The sequence below is a fragment of the Mauremys reevesii genome, linkage group 8, assembly GCF_016161935.1.
Source record: "Mauremys reevesii isolate NIE-2019 linkage group 8, ASM1616193v1, whole genome shotgun sequence".
In the NCBI taxonomy this organism is placed as follows: domain Eukaryota; kingdom Metazoa; phylum Chordata; order Testudines; family Geoemydidae; genus Mauremys; species Mauremys reevesii.
In genome coordinates, this window is record NC_052630.1 from 73,358,634 (window position 1) to 73,373,479 (window position 14,846).

General features: G+C 37.7%; 1 protein-coding gene across 8 annotated transcripts in view; it reads left to right on the forward strand.

The window, feature by feature from the left end:
• Window positions 1–14,846, forward strand: part of DPYD (dihydropyrimidine dehydrogenase) — a 638,604-nt gene that overhangs the window by 473,111 nt on the left and 150,647 nt on the right. For all 8 annotated transcript variants that reach the window (XM_039484205.1, XM_039484204.1, XM_039484209.1 and 5 more), the window contains one exon: window positions 14,368–14,488. In XM_039484205.1, coding sequence (XP_039340139.1) covers window positions 14,368–14,488 — 121 coding nt within the window. The remainder of the gene's footprint in view (window positions 1–14,367; window positions 14,489–14,846) is intronic.

Consider the following 14,846-nt stretch of genomic DNA (forward strand, 5'->3'; position numbering starts at 1 on the left):
CTTCTGGCAGGGCACCTTCAGAGCTGGGCATCCAGCCAACAGCTGCTGCTCTCTGGCCACCCACAGCTCTGAAGGCAGTGCAGAAGTAAGGATGGTAATACCACGACCCCCCTAAAATAACCGTGCAACCTCCTGCAACTCCCTTTTGGGTCAGGACCCCTAATTTGAGAAATGCTGGTCTCCCCCATGCATAGCATAAAAGCACAGAAAAGACCAGATTTCACAGTCCATGATGTGTTTTTCATGGCTGTGAATTTGGTAAGGCCTATTGATACTGTTAAGAATGTCAACAGAAATTTCATCCTTCATTATGTAGTGCTACTGTGCTGACTTCCTCAGGATAATAGTAATGTAGCCCTTCAATGTTTATATAATAGTAACTATATAGACCACCAGGTACAATGTGTCATTTTTAAAACTACAGTATTTTTCCCATGTTCATCATTCATCTTAGCTCAGTACTGTAGTAATTATAGTTTGACAACAGTTAATACAAATGATAAACCCACCTGAGTACTGAAAGTGACAGTGCTCACATTTCAACCCAGAAGACCTTGTTTAAGTTAGACATTGTTTTTTCCCCATATTATCACTGATTGCTGATAAGATTTCACTACAGCTTTTTTCTCTTCATAAAAACAAGTCTTTATGTTGGGAGCCATGCCAAAATTCTTTCAGATTCTTTGTTAAATCATCTTCCCGAAAAGAACATTACAGGTGTGCTACCATTATTGTGATTGAAAAACCATATATTTCATGGCTTTGAGCTCTACATGTTTATTCCAAAAAAGTCTTGCATTATCTGCAGTTATTCTCGGATGGAGAAGCAAACCGTTACATTAGGTGATTGATCTGATAAGCTAGGTTTGATGTTCTCTCCCTTAGAAAGTTTTTTGTTGTTGTTCAGATGGAACCTCAGATCCAACATGTTTAATGTCACATCTACTAAGAAACTTAACAACAAGATAGTCTGTGACAATTCACATCCAAGGTCTTCAAAAAGTTTTGATGTTTCTCACTAGCCTAATGAGGAGGGGGAAAAGAGCAAAAGAGTTTGTGTTACTAAATTTCTAGCCAAGATTTTTTGCAATGTTCATACTAGAGATATAGAAGGACTAGGAGACAAAAAGAAACACAAATATTTTCCTGGTAACTCGGGAAGAGGTAGTCATTATGGTGAGGAGATCTAAGTGCACTTTTTCAAGAGTTCAGAGAAAACAGATCCATTTGGTCAACCTCTGTGAGTATTTATTATGCTTCTAAATTTTATTTTTAAAGAGAAGATTCATTTATTGTATACAGGAGCAAAAACAGTGTGCTATAAACAGACATTTTAAAGTTAATGACATTCTTGTTTATGAATATTTCCTAGCAACTAATCCTTACTATCTGCCAATATATGACATGCATATCTTACAAATTCAGCTATAGGTTTTAATTTTGGGGGGAAGGGAGTTAATTTCCATTGGCATAAACGTACATTTGTACTGGGAGCACCAAAATCCAGATCACAACAATTTAAATGGTAATTTAACTATTCAGTTCATATCTAAAAGAAGCTTGCTTTTGTAAAACTTTTCTTATATTTATTTTCATTTTACTTAAACTCCATTTGGCTGTGTTTATGGTATATTGCCTACAATTAGAAGGGCAGTTGAGCAGCTTAAAGCCTGCATTGCCTTATGCAAAAGTGCAGAAACCTTCAAAAAGAAAGCCACTGGTTACTCTACATAGATGAAAACTAGCTATGTGACACCCTTAGATTTACACCACCCTCCCTTTGAAATAGAAATGATGAGTCGACTTCTTAATTGAGGTGCACAGCATCGCAAAATAATTTACTGTTGCTATGCCAGCAAGGAGATGTGACTATTTTAAATAGATGATCCCCCAAACAAAATGTGATTATATATCTGCTTGTGTAGCACTCTTTCACCCTACAGTGATATGTTGGTTTAGCATAGTTCATTCAGTCCTCCATGCAGCATTACTTCTCTCTCTTCACTTTTGTATCAGTTACTGCAACAAATTACGCAAAGAACAATGGGACTGCACCACAGCAGTAGTGAGAATATTTTCTGTTATTGTTTCAGAAGTTCTGTGTCTCATTTTTTGCTTGTATTTACCCATTTTATCTTTGTTTAGTGTAGGGGAGGAGGCAGGCAGGGTTTTGTGTGCTCTCTTTCTCCCATACCCCATTTGATTTTCTTTAATCAGTGAATTAAAGGAAGAAACGCACTAGGCCAAATATTCTCCTGGGGAAAATCAGTGCACCTCCACCCACGTCAGTGGAGCAGTGCCAGTTTACACCAGCAGAGAATGTGTATAGTCAATGCAGCAGTGTTTTGTGGTCAGTATTAAGAATACATGAGGAGAATGGCTGCTAACCATATCATGTTCAAAACACCTCTCTCACACAAATGGACCTAAAAAGTAACCTTATCAAAGTCATTTCTCTTACAGAAGGAAGGACGAGAGAGAGAGAGAGATTACTGTTGTTTTCAACTGTATGGTCTTGGGAGGTACCCAAGCACTTCAGCAATAGAGATTGTATAAATACTTAGAGAGAAGTAATTGCTTAACTATTAGGCACTGTATAAAGGATTAGAACCGATGGTTCCTTGTTAAAACACTAGTATTCTCAACTGAAGTGTCTTAGCAATGAAAAGTGAACGTTTATTCTGCAAGTTCCCCCATTTCAGGTACTGTCTGAGAATCTGTTACATTTTGTTACTCTGTGCAATAGGAATCTGTGTTCATCACTGTGTCTACCAGTGATGATCATAGTGCTGTATTTATGCCACATGCCTTTCTATGTGACTGCTCCAAAGTGTAGGCAAAAGTTAGATTGGCACCCAAAGTGACTAGCCAACAAGTAGGTACTCTAAAATGATCGTGTCACGTCTACTGCATAAATTATAGAATATCAGGGTTGGAAGGGACCTCAGGAGGTCATCTAGTTCACCCCACCAGCTCAAAGCAGGACCATTCCCCAGACAGATTTTTTGCCCCAGATACCTAAATAGCCCCCTCAAGGATTGAACTCACAAGCCTGGGTTTAGCAGGCCAATGCTCAAACCACTGAGCTATCCCTCCTCCCCTGTGAGAGCAACACCAACCATGTATGTGCAATTTGCTTTTGGCATAGTCATCTGGGGGGAGGGATAGCTCAGTGGTTTGTGCATTGTCCTGCTAAACCCAGCATTATGAGTTCAGTCCTTGAGGGGGCCACTTAGGGTTCTGGGGCAAAATCAGTTCTTGGTCCTGCTAGTGAAGGCAGGGGGCTGGACTCAATGACCTTTCAGGGTCCCATCCAGCCCTATGAGATATGCATATCTAGATTGCAGCTGCTGAATCCTGACTCATGGATTTACTTACCCCTGTAAAGCAGCTGTTGTATTGCTACTCATTTACTTGGTCAAGTAAAGCAAAAAAATCTCCTGGTAAGCCAGCACAGCCATTCAGAAGACATTCATCTTCATCAAGACAACAGTTTTAGACTCCATATAGACTAATGCCAAAGGCTGTCCAAACAATAGGGCAACTGGTACAAAATCCAATTTCTGAAATAACAGGGGTTTTGCAATGCTAGTGTTTTCTCTACAGCCAACAATTCAGTTTGTATGGCTAAACAAATGATTCCACTCTCTCTTATCTGACCCATCGCAACATTCCTCCTCCTCTGACAGTTCCCAACAACTTCCGCGCTCCTTTCCCACTTCTCTAATAGAATACCACTCCACCTCCATTCACCTCTTTCCTGTAAAACCTATGAAGCATTTCAGGATCACATCTGAGTGAGTCCAGCCAGCCCTGGGCTGCTTTCTGCTTTGGCATAGTGTTTAGAAGTGTATGTGCTCTGAAACTCTGTACTTCAGAGCAAGTTGCATTCCTCTCCATCCCCTTGTGGGGGCACAATGTGAGCTGAGATTTTCAGAGCTGTCTAGGGGATTCGGACACCCAATTCCCATTAATTTTATGTGTATCAATGTAATTGGGCTTGCAAAAAATCTCCCGTGCACCTTCGAAAACCTCATTCTTGATCTTCATTTTCTTCTTATAGTCTGTATATATCTTACTTTTTCTCCTATTCCATTATTTCCTTATCTACTTCTCTTACTCTGTTTTCTCAGTTTCTATTTTTACTACTTTGCCTCCTCTACTTTCCATGCTTTTGTGCATCTATGTCCTCTTGGTCTTTTTTGCCTGCTATGCTTCAATTTCCATTTACTCTGATTTTTTTTCTGTTGCTTTCTCTGATCTCTCTTTCTTTCTAGGAACACAGGAATTACTACAGTAGCTACAATATACCAGTGGTCCATTTAATCCAATGTCTTGATCTGGTTGTGGATTCTTACCAGATATATTCCATTTTCCGCTATTACTATGTCTTTTCTCTTCACCTGTTTGTTTTCTCTGTGCTAGTTTCTCCTCCTCCTTGTGTTCCTTTAATGTCTGTTCTCATTATGATTCCCTTCCCTCCTCTTTTGAATCCCGTTTTTAAGCAGCTTTTAAAATAATACCCATAACTACTGATTCCTGATATATTTCACTGAAAATCCCATGAGATCAAGCAAACTCACTGTATTTTCACTACTAGACAGACCTTGACCACCAAACTGTAGTGCTTGGATTATTATAGTGCTACAATTATTCTTGTAGGATTTGGGAGTAGTCAGATGATGTTGTTAAAGTGTATCTTTCCCTGCCCCCTGAATAGAAATGTCATTTGTTTGAAACAGACTGCTCATAAAGTATACATTTAATATCATGTAGGAGGAGACAATACTTAATAACTAGTTAAGGCAGCTAGTTGTTAAATTGCCTTAAGAATTGTGATTTTCACGCACACTAGAAGAAATGTGAAGCTTAATAAATTCATTATCAAAGCATTATTGTGTAATTTTAAATTGAAGTTTGGCAACGTTGTCAGTGTTATTGGTTTGTAGGGCTTTTAATTGAATTACTCAAAACACAAAACAGAACACAGAAGTGGAATATAGATAGCATACTAACATTAACAGTATTACCAATATGTTGAACATCTAAAATCATGTTATATATGGTAATAGGGCATTTACCTGTTGTCTGTGTAGTAACATTTGGTTTGTCTATGGAAAACATTCCCTATGAATGGAGTTTCTTAGAAACCTTAATTGTGACCCTGTCTTCAAGTTCATGTATATGTGAAAGAACGTTGGTGATAGAGAGCCCTTTATTTTCCTTTTTATTTGTATCATGATTACAGACATTTCAGCAGGAACTGCCCATATGAATCATAGAAGGTATAGTGAAGGTCAGTCTGGCCAAAACATCAGTCATATACTAGCCCACTTGGAAAGGACAGGAGAAGAGGGTTTGTTTGTTTGTTTGTTTTTAATGAGAATGTTGTTGTCTTATAACCATCACAGAGGGTACAGGAAGTAAGTGCTTCACAGAGCAGAAGGGAAAGCACTGCTCTCTTACAAGCTTCTGACGATGTGCTCTTACGCTTGTAGTCACCCTCTAATACTCTGAAAGTCGTAATAATAATGAAATGTAGAAAATTCAGGAGACATTTCAGTAGACTACATAATTACAGTGGTTTTTAGTGATCACAACATACTAATTACACATGCCTTGCTCCTAGCTTTGTGCAAAACATTGGAGTTGTTAATACCTATGGTATCCTATAGACAAGATTTCTTAGAAAGGATGTGATCAACAACAAGCAGGAGGGTATGAAAAGTTCAACAATTTAAAATCTTTCATCCTGACACATGGTAGAAGTTATCTAGCAAAGGTTACACTCAGTACACGTCATCTTAATATCAATTACTTACTACAGACTTTATTTGCATACCAGCACTAGGTACTGTAAGTATCAATTAACAGTGTGCTCACTAGTCTCTTCACTGCCCATGTCTGAATTTTCTAGAATAGGCTCCAGCTTTATCTTTGCATTTTGCCTTAACTCATGCTATGGTTATTGAAATTAATTTGAACACAGACCATTTATAGTGTATCCAAACTGAATAAAGATGCAAATGGCGGCTATTTTTAAAACCGGTGGGAAATTCTAGCCAATACATAGACTTTAAATTCTTGAATTTGCCACTGGAGTATGCAAGATTTATGATTTCCTGAAGTACCTGTTATATTCTACCTATTTATTTATAGTAAAGGGACTAAGAGATTGCCTACCTGACTACAAGAAAAAGCTATTTGTAGCTACAGTGCTCATATATTTAAAGGAGTGTTGTATTCTTTCCTTTAAGATTTCTCATGTACGACATAAACCTAATCAAACCTTTATGCCCTCTAGCAGGTAACCTCTGCATGAACTAAAGAGTTGAAATATTGTTTAATCATGCTGTATACCACTTTTTTACAGTGATATGAGAAGCATTATTTCGGTCATATAGAAACAACCAAGATAAAATATGTTGTTCTGTGAGGGGAGAAATGTCTTTTTTATTAGCCATCACCTTAAATGTTCTGATATTGTCGATGAATAATTCTTTCCATTCACACCTCATAGTTTATAAACATTTTAATGCACTATTTCAATTTTTGAACTTGGAATATTTAGATCTGAGTATTGACTTAATCTCTGAATGAAACAGTTTGCTAATTTCAGCTGTCAATCCTTGCTTCACTCTTACAGTCTAAAATTCAACTATTATTAACCTTTGTTGTGACAACTGACGAGAATAATGGTTGAATTTTGGTCCTTTAATGTTGAGTGAAATCAATAGCTGTAAATGGTAGTTACCAGTCCTACCTGATCTATCACAGTCAAACAAAGGGAAGCCTTTCCGAATGCATGGAAGATGGCTGTAGAAATTAAAAAACTCTATTTAAGATTAAGGGAATGCGGTGCATTTTAAAATTAGTTTGTTATAGAAACATTATGTTTGGGATTTTTCACATTTTTAAATTTAAAAAGCCAAATCTGGACTAACTAAATGCAACATGGTTCCACTATCTATGTAGGAGCAAGGCTCTGTCATCAAAATAAATTGAATTGTCTTTTTCTTCATAGTGGGGAAGAAAAAAACCCCAAACAAGAAAGCCTTTACATGTGCTGAAAAAGGGAATAATTGTAAAGGCTACTAAATAAAGACAACCTAAAACATTTTGAGCTACCCCTGTTTTTGCTACTGACAATCCTCTTATCATTGCTTCAACTCTCAATGCTAATCTATATTTTAGACTTCTTTGTATTTGGTCAGTCAAAACTTTTGTGCTGATTTTTGACCTTGTCTTCAAGTTCGTTAATTTCTAGTCTATATATCATACATTTTCAAAGCAATGTGTAGGAGTTTTCTGCACAAATCCTGCTAACAAGGAATTCAAAGTAGAGCTCCCATGCATCACTTTGATAAATGTATTCTTGAGTTTGGATACTGACCTGTGTTAATATTGGCAGCTATTAGATGAGATACGTTAAAATGTGAAGCATAGTCTGATGGTTTTTTTTAACTGCTAAGTGTTCTATTGTGCTGCAATATTGTGCGCAAGTAAAAAATGCTGTATTTTTTTCTCTAGTTTAAATTGTTCAAATTGTAATGGGGAAAGATGGTAAACAAAGTATTTATCACATATTTATGAAACCCTACAAAAAAGCTGTTTGAAAACCTAGAGAAGGGAGGGGATCAAAATAATGTTTTTTAAGATGACCTATATCAAAATTGTTAATTATAAGATGAAACATTGTAGTGAAACAGACTTTATTTCTGGCACCTCCCAAAAAAATTAGTTGTTCAGGAGAGAGGGCAAAGTAGACAGAGTTACAAGATTGAATAAAATTAAGAGGATAGAAGATGGGGATATGCTTGAACTGAAGCTTATTCAGAAATCCTGTTTTCTGTCATAATCTTTTATGAATTTAGAGAACTGTATTTTTTTAATGCTCCACTGGATTTTGAGCTGAGGCTTTGTACTGGAGCTGAGTATTGTTATAAAGTCTCTAATTTAGCTACATACATGCAGGGTTTTTTTCTGAACACTAGTAGGGTCGTTGTCCAGTTCTGGCAACGTCTTAGAAGCTGCTGTTGTTTCTTCTGATGGTAGAATGGGGCTCAGAGCTTTGATGTCTCAACTCAGCCATGACAAAAAGCATGGCCCTAATCCAAACTGACTTGATTCTGTCCAGGGCCGGCTCCAGGGTTTTTGCTGCCCCAAGTGGCGGGGAGGGGGAAAACAAGTCGCGATCGGTGGCATTTCGGCGGCAGCTCCACTGCGCCGCTTTCTTCTTCGGTGGCAATTTGGTGGCAGGTCCTTCCCTACGAGAGGGACCGAGGGACCCGCTGCCAAAGAGCCCGACGTGCTGCACCTTCCCCTTGGACACCCCAAGCACCTGCTTGCTGAGCTGGTGACTGGAGCCGTCCCTGATTCTGTCCAATGACAGTTGGTATGATTGGGAAAAGGAGAGAATCTATCTCTGTTAGGCTCTGCAGAGTGGAACTTAAAAGTGACCGATCTGAACAACACCTGCTCAAGTCAAGACACCCTGCTTATAGTTTACCTATATGTTGGGGCGTTATTTCTTTTAAGACTGGAAACAAAGCTAGAATCTGGTCTTTTCCTTGGTTTTTATAGGGTAATTAAGAGAATAAGAATTATAGGGCTAAATCCTGATGCTCTTCTTCAGTTTTTACTCTTTTCTTACTCAGGCGAGCCTCTTTTGTTTTAATGTGAGTTTATATGGGCATGATCTTTAAATGGTATTGTCTTTGTGTGAGTAAGAAAGGTGATTTTTTTTTAAAATTGAGAATAGCCATGTTATACAGGAGGTTGTATTAACAGGAGTGTCACATGTCAGACACCTGAGGTAATTGTTCTGCTCTCCTCTGTGCTGGTGAGGCCCCAGTTGGAGTATTGTATCCAGTTTTGAGCATCATACTTTAAAAAAGATGTGAACAAATTGGAGAGAGTTCAGAGGAGAGCAGCAAATATGATAAGAATTCCAGGAAACATGACCTATGAGGAAAGATTGAAAGAATAAGGCCTGTTTAGTCTAAAGAAGAGAAGGCTGAGAGGGGGTATAAGTCTTCAAATATATAGTGCACATTTTCAAAATCTCCTTCTAAATTTGAGGCTGTGATTTTCTGCATGCAGAAAGGTATTTTGTCACCTTACTCCTATTGATTTCCCTGGGTTTTAGGCACCTAACTGCCTTTTTAGGAGCTAGGCCTTGGGCACTTTAGAAAATTTTACCCAACATTCATAAATAACTACATGTATAACTGCGAGTACCATCACTCCTGCATTCGGTTAAGCTCCCCCTTTGCTGTCTCTTTTGACAGCGGTGGCTGGTGGAAGATGTTGACTGAATTCTCTCTGTCAAATTTCCTGAGAAATGAGGAAATATTTTACTCAGACTATAAGGAGAGGGTTATTTGTCTCCCACCTTGGGAAATTTTCCCCCTAATTTGACAGGCTTTAAATAAATTGTTTGTTTTAATTAAGTTTGAAATGGGACAAGTGCATAAACTAAAAAGCCCCTTGCTAGGATAAGAGGATACAATAAGATTAGCTGTGAAATTCACAAATGATGTCTCTTTTGCTGTAGTGATTAATTGCAACTCTGTAATTAGGTACTATGAAATTTAGGCGGATTCAGTTTTATGAAGGTAATTATGGACATCCCAGAGGTGGGAGGAGAAGAAATTACTTTTTTGTATATCACATGGAACAGAGGAATAGTAATCTGAAAAGCAGAACTTGGATACTGGGAAGAGATTCTGAAGACATCAATTTGTAATGATTTAATGTGAACCCCTTTGCTTTTCTTATGAAATGTTGGAAGCAAGGGCAAAAAGTGAATCATCAAACACAGATACCATGAAACTTTAAAATGGTAATTCTTAAAATCCCAGTCTTATAAAGGCTAAATCCTAACCCTGGTTTATCTGAAGGGAAGAAGTGTGGTAGCTACATACATTATGTAAATTGGCTACACACTGGACCAACAAATCCTGTTGGCTTGGTGCACTGTGGAAGAAGGATCAAAGAAAACCCAGATCTTCTCCATGAGCAGCTGTCTTGGAGTTGCTTGAATGAAGGGGAAGTCTAGGGAAATGAGTATGCCTCCATCTCCCAAGTTTCCCTATATGGATCCTAATCCTGTCTGCCCCCACCCAACAAAGGTATGGGAGTTACTGCAATACCCCCTATTCACCTCTAACAGTCACAACAAAGCAAGGGCAAAAACAGAGTCTCTTTCCTGTGTGGTGCTTAGAGGAAGTCACTAGAAGAGCGGGAGTGTCTTAGATGTGATGGGCCCACTCTGAGCTTCCTTGCTGACACTCTCCATGGTAGATTGTTGAGTTTTGTAGAGTTAGGTGAATAAATTTCTAAAAATTAAAATGTAATGGCACAGTCTTGCAAACACTCCATCCGTGGAGCTCCGGAGGGGGCAGGAGTCCTGGGTATGTTGAGTCTCACTTTCGCTAGCTCCATCTTGCTGTTTCCCTATCTTGCACCATACAAGCCATTCTTCCTTGTCCTAAAGGTACCCACACTACTTAGTGAAACTTATTTACTATCCAGATTGAGGGAGTTTTGTGCATTATTTTTTATAAATATCACATGCACCTCAGTTTACCTGTGTGATGATATCTTGCCTGGCTGCATAAGTTAAATCAAAGGAGGCAGCAAGTGGTAGAAACGAAGAAATGGCAAAGATAAGTACTGTTACAGAGAATGCCTTTGTGGGGGAAGCTATTAGTCGGGGAATACTCCTCGCCTGGCTCCAACTGGGCTGGCAAAGTTTACTCTTCCTAGGCCAAACCAAGGAATACAGGAGATGCTAAATCTGAAATATGCTAAGCCTAGGGAAGATGAGAGGGTTGAGTGGGCTGTCAGCAGCTGCCCTGAAGGGAGGAAAAGAAGGAAAAGAATTCAGAGTGCAAGTCTGCTTCTCTCAACCTAGAGATGGAGATAACAGGGCTTCATGGAATTTACAAAGCCTGCAAGGAAAGATTAAGATTTAGATGAGGGGAAATATGCATACAAACCTTTATTGTTTTTACCCTGTGCTCTGAGTGCTATCGACTTTTGGGTGAATAGATAATGCTGTGGTTTTTGAAGGAGCTGGTTTTCAGTCACTTTAATCAGCCACTGTCACCAGGTTCTCCTGGAGGAGAAGTGTTAACGGGTGCCAAACACAGTTGGTCCTGTTGTGCATCAGGGTTGGTAAATGGGGACTGCAGCCCAGAGACTCAGTCCTGGAGTGGTAGGACAGTGTGGTTCAAACCGAGAAGGTTGAAGATAGCAAAACCTGTGTAATGCGCAGTTCGCCCTGTAACCATGATAAGTGCTAATTCCAAACCAGCTTAACTTGTCCGTAATAAGAATAATATAAGGAGAAGGGATACAGTGAAATTGAAAGACAAAATGTAAAACCGTTAAAAGGATTTTTTTTAAAAACAAACTGAACGATTAACCTGTAAAACTCATTGCCATAATATATCCTTAATGGAAGAGCTTTTTAGTATTCAAAAAAGAATTAGAGATTAATATAGATGATATTGACAGACTTTAAAATGTTTTTATCTTACCTAATGTAACTAAAACCTTGCACTACAGGGCATAAGACAGCTTGTAATTGATAAGAGCTGGGAAGAAAGGTCCTCATAAGCAGATCTCCTACATGGTGTCTTGCATCTTACTCTGAAGCATCTGATATTGACTGTTATCAGAGACAGGATTATGCATTTAGATGAATCACTGGCATGATCCAGCATGGCAGGTCCTGCACTTCTAAATAAGTGTGCATTACTGAGTAACCACATTCAGGATTTTGGCTGGCAGAAGAGTCACACTCTGCACTTTCTGTAACTGCAGTGGCCCAAATCCTTCAGTCCTTACCCTGTCTTTATACAGGCAAAACTGCTTCCATTAAAGTAATTAAGTACTGAGTGAAGACTGTAAAGTTTGGTCCATTTTATGTAATTGTAATTAGGCAAGATTAGCTAATGTACTGTATTGAACAGTACAGTTTCTTTCTGAAATTCCTGGGGTAATTTCTGCTGTGGCTTCTAGTTTTCTGACAAATACCATCCCATTTTAAAATGGCAAATGTATATGAATTGTCTTCCAAATGTTCCCAAAATGCATTTGTCTGGCTGTAAAAAGAACCTGTGGTCATAACATATTTTTTCTTTTCATCCTATTCCTGTTACTCAAGCCACATCTCCTCCACTCCCTTGATTAAACATCCTTACTGTGAGGACTACCACTATACCTCCACTTTGTTCCTCTTCTTTCCCCATCTTTCTTTCTCTTATTTCTTTCTCTTCTCTGTTTTCTATGACTCCTCTTTTCTCCCATCTGTATTTCCTTCCCTGAAGTAACTCCCAGTTCCTGGTCTTCATGGGCTTTGCTGCTACCCCCTTCCATTTTCCATTAATTAAATTATTAATGCTAACACCAAAGTGTCGTTACTGGAATTTAGGTTCAACATCCTCACCCAATACCAAGGGATGGGGAGTATACAGAACTAATGTTTCAAGCTATCAGCAGACTCAGAAAGACAAGAGGGTATCAATTTATGCATAGTTCATTTGGAAGGCTATCTTTACAACCAAGTACTGTAGGCAAAAATCTGCGGTTTTTGTTTTGTTTTTTAATGAAAATTTAGATTCTGGAATCTGAGTGTTTGATGCATTTTAATGGCATTTATTAATCAGGTCATGTAGGGTGGATGTTTGATGCTGCAGGTCTAATAGTAATAATTCAAATTCCAACCTCTAAATGTAGACATTGGGGTAGCATTTAACTATTCTTATTTTGCACCTTATGAAAAGCCCAGGTTAACTAAAAGAAGGTGACATGAATATTTATTACAAGAAACACACTAGCAAATTGTAATGGCTAGGATGAGGTAAACATGGATGTAACGATCTGTTCAAGGTGAATTAAAAGGACTGATATATGTTTAAAAGCTTAAGTGTGTTGGAGTGAGACTTTTATGGTAGCATGGCAAGCGCTATTAGGCCATGATTATGAGTTATATAGTGCAAACATCTTTTACATTATTGTCAGAATGTCTACGGGAAAGAATTAACATCATCCTTCTAGAGGTTCTCTTTCTTCACTGGGCCCAAGGAGATTTATAACTGAGAAATGAAACTCACAAAGATGCAACTTCTTTCATAATCCAATGCAGCTGTTATAAATATTGCATGAAAGTTGCATGTGCAGGGTAAATCACCATTTTTATTAGTTGGAATTTGCAGAGCTAAGTTTCATGATTTTTCTGTTCATGAAAAGTCATAGTATGCTGTGTAGATGTGCTGTATATATTGTTTTAATGTTTATATTTAATTGTTCAAGGTGAAATGAAAAAAGCAATGGCAATTTTTTCCTATGCAGAAGGCCAAGACAACTGACAACTTCAAAGTCAACTGAACTTTATAATGTAGCCTCGTCTTAAGCACATCATATTCTCATAGCAATGACAATGTTGGATATCTGTTGCAATTAATATCCAAATGAGAAGCATCTTATATATGGCACATTTCAGGATCTGTGCCGAAGATAAAGAATTAGTATATGTAAACAATAGCCAGGGTTGCAATTGAACTATCCACAGGTAACAAGTTTATACTGCATCTTGTAATAGCACCTTTTAGTTTTTTCTGAAAACATGTTAACACACCTGAATCAGATTAGCAAAGTCAAAAATGAGTTCCAAATTTGAGCATTATCAGTAAGTGTCAGGGGGGAAAGCTTGTACTAAATGTTATATTTAAAAACCAAAAAAACGAAACACCCACCCACACTTATTGCATAGGCCAGAATCAAAGAACACTACCTCCACTGAAGTGAGCCTGGCAAGCATAAGAAGCCAAAGCATGAAGATTTCTATTTCTAGCTTTAAAAGACAAGATTCTGATTTTTTATTAAACTTTTTGCCATCCTGATCTATATTCTGAATTAATGGAGTGTGTAGAAATCTGAAATGCATAAGGGCAGGAAGGTTCAGAATGGCGTTATTTCATAGAACAGTGATTATTTACGTGGAATGAGACACAATATAGCAAAAAGATTATTTTTATAAGAATGGGTTAAATAAATTCTTGTTGCCTGAAGTTGTATTTTATCCCGTTGGCAAGTGAACATTCTATGGTATCTTTGTCTCTTGGTAAAAATTTCTTTTTCTTTGTTTTATGTGATCTAACTCTTCTGTAATGGATTTTCAGTTCACTTGTACTGTGTTAACCTAAGTGAACTAATGAGACAAGATGCAATTGTGAAGTGTAATTTCAGAAAACCACAGTACAGCAGATTGTCAGAAAGTTTTGCTATTACATATCTGTACATTTAAATCATATTACTTTTAAATATGTCCTATATTTATCTGCCCTATTTGAACAGAATCCAGAGCTAGTTCGAAACATCTGTCGCTGGGTTAGACAAGCTGTTCAGATTCCTTTCTTCGCAAAGCTGACCCCAAATGTCACTGATATTGTGAATATTGCAGTGGCTGCCCAGGAAGGTAACAAACTCAAATGCATGTACTATACAATTATATTGATTTGCAGCTTTATTGCTCAAAGCAGTAACAAATATTAATAAAAGCTAGTATGAAACAGATTGTTTAAAATATTTAGAGTAATCATAGTGCTTGCTATTAAAGGTTGTCTATACAATTTTGCTCTATTATGTTTATTAACATATAAAGTGAATACTGTAAATGTCTATCTATCTAAAAGAGCAGTTGGTGATATAGATATACATATAAAATCATGATTTTATATCTCTATAATATGGCCAAAATTTATTTACCATGATGTAGCATTTTGGAGTAAGACCAAATTTTATGGGGGTTTTAATATCCATTTTTTCAGTTTTCA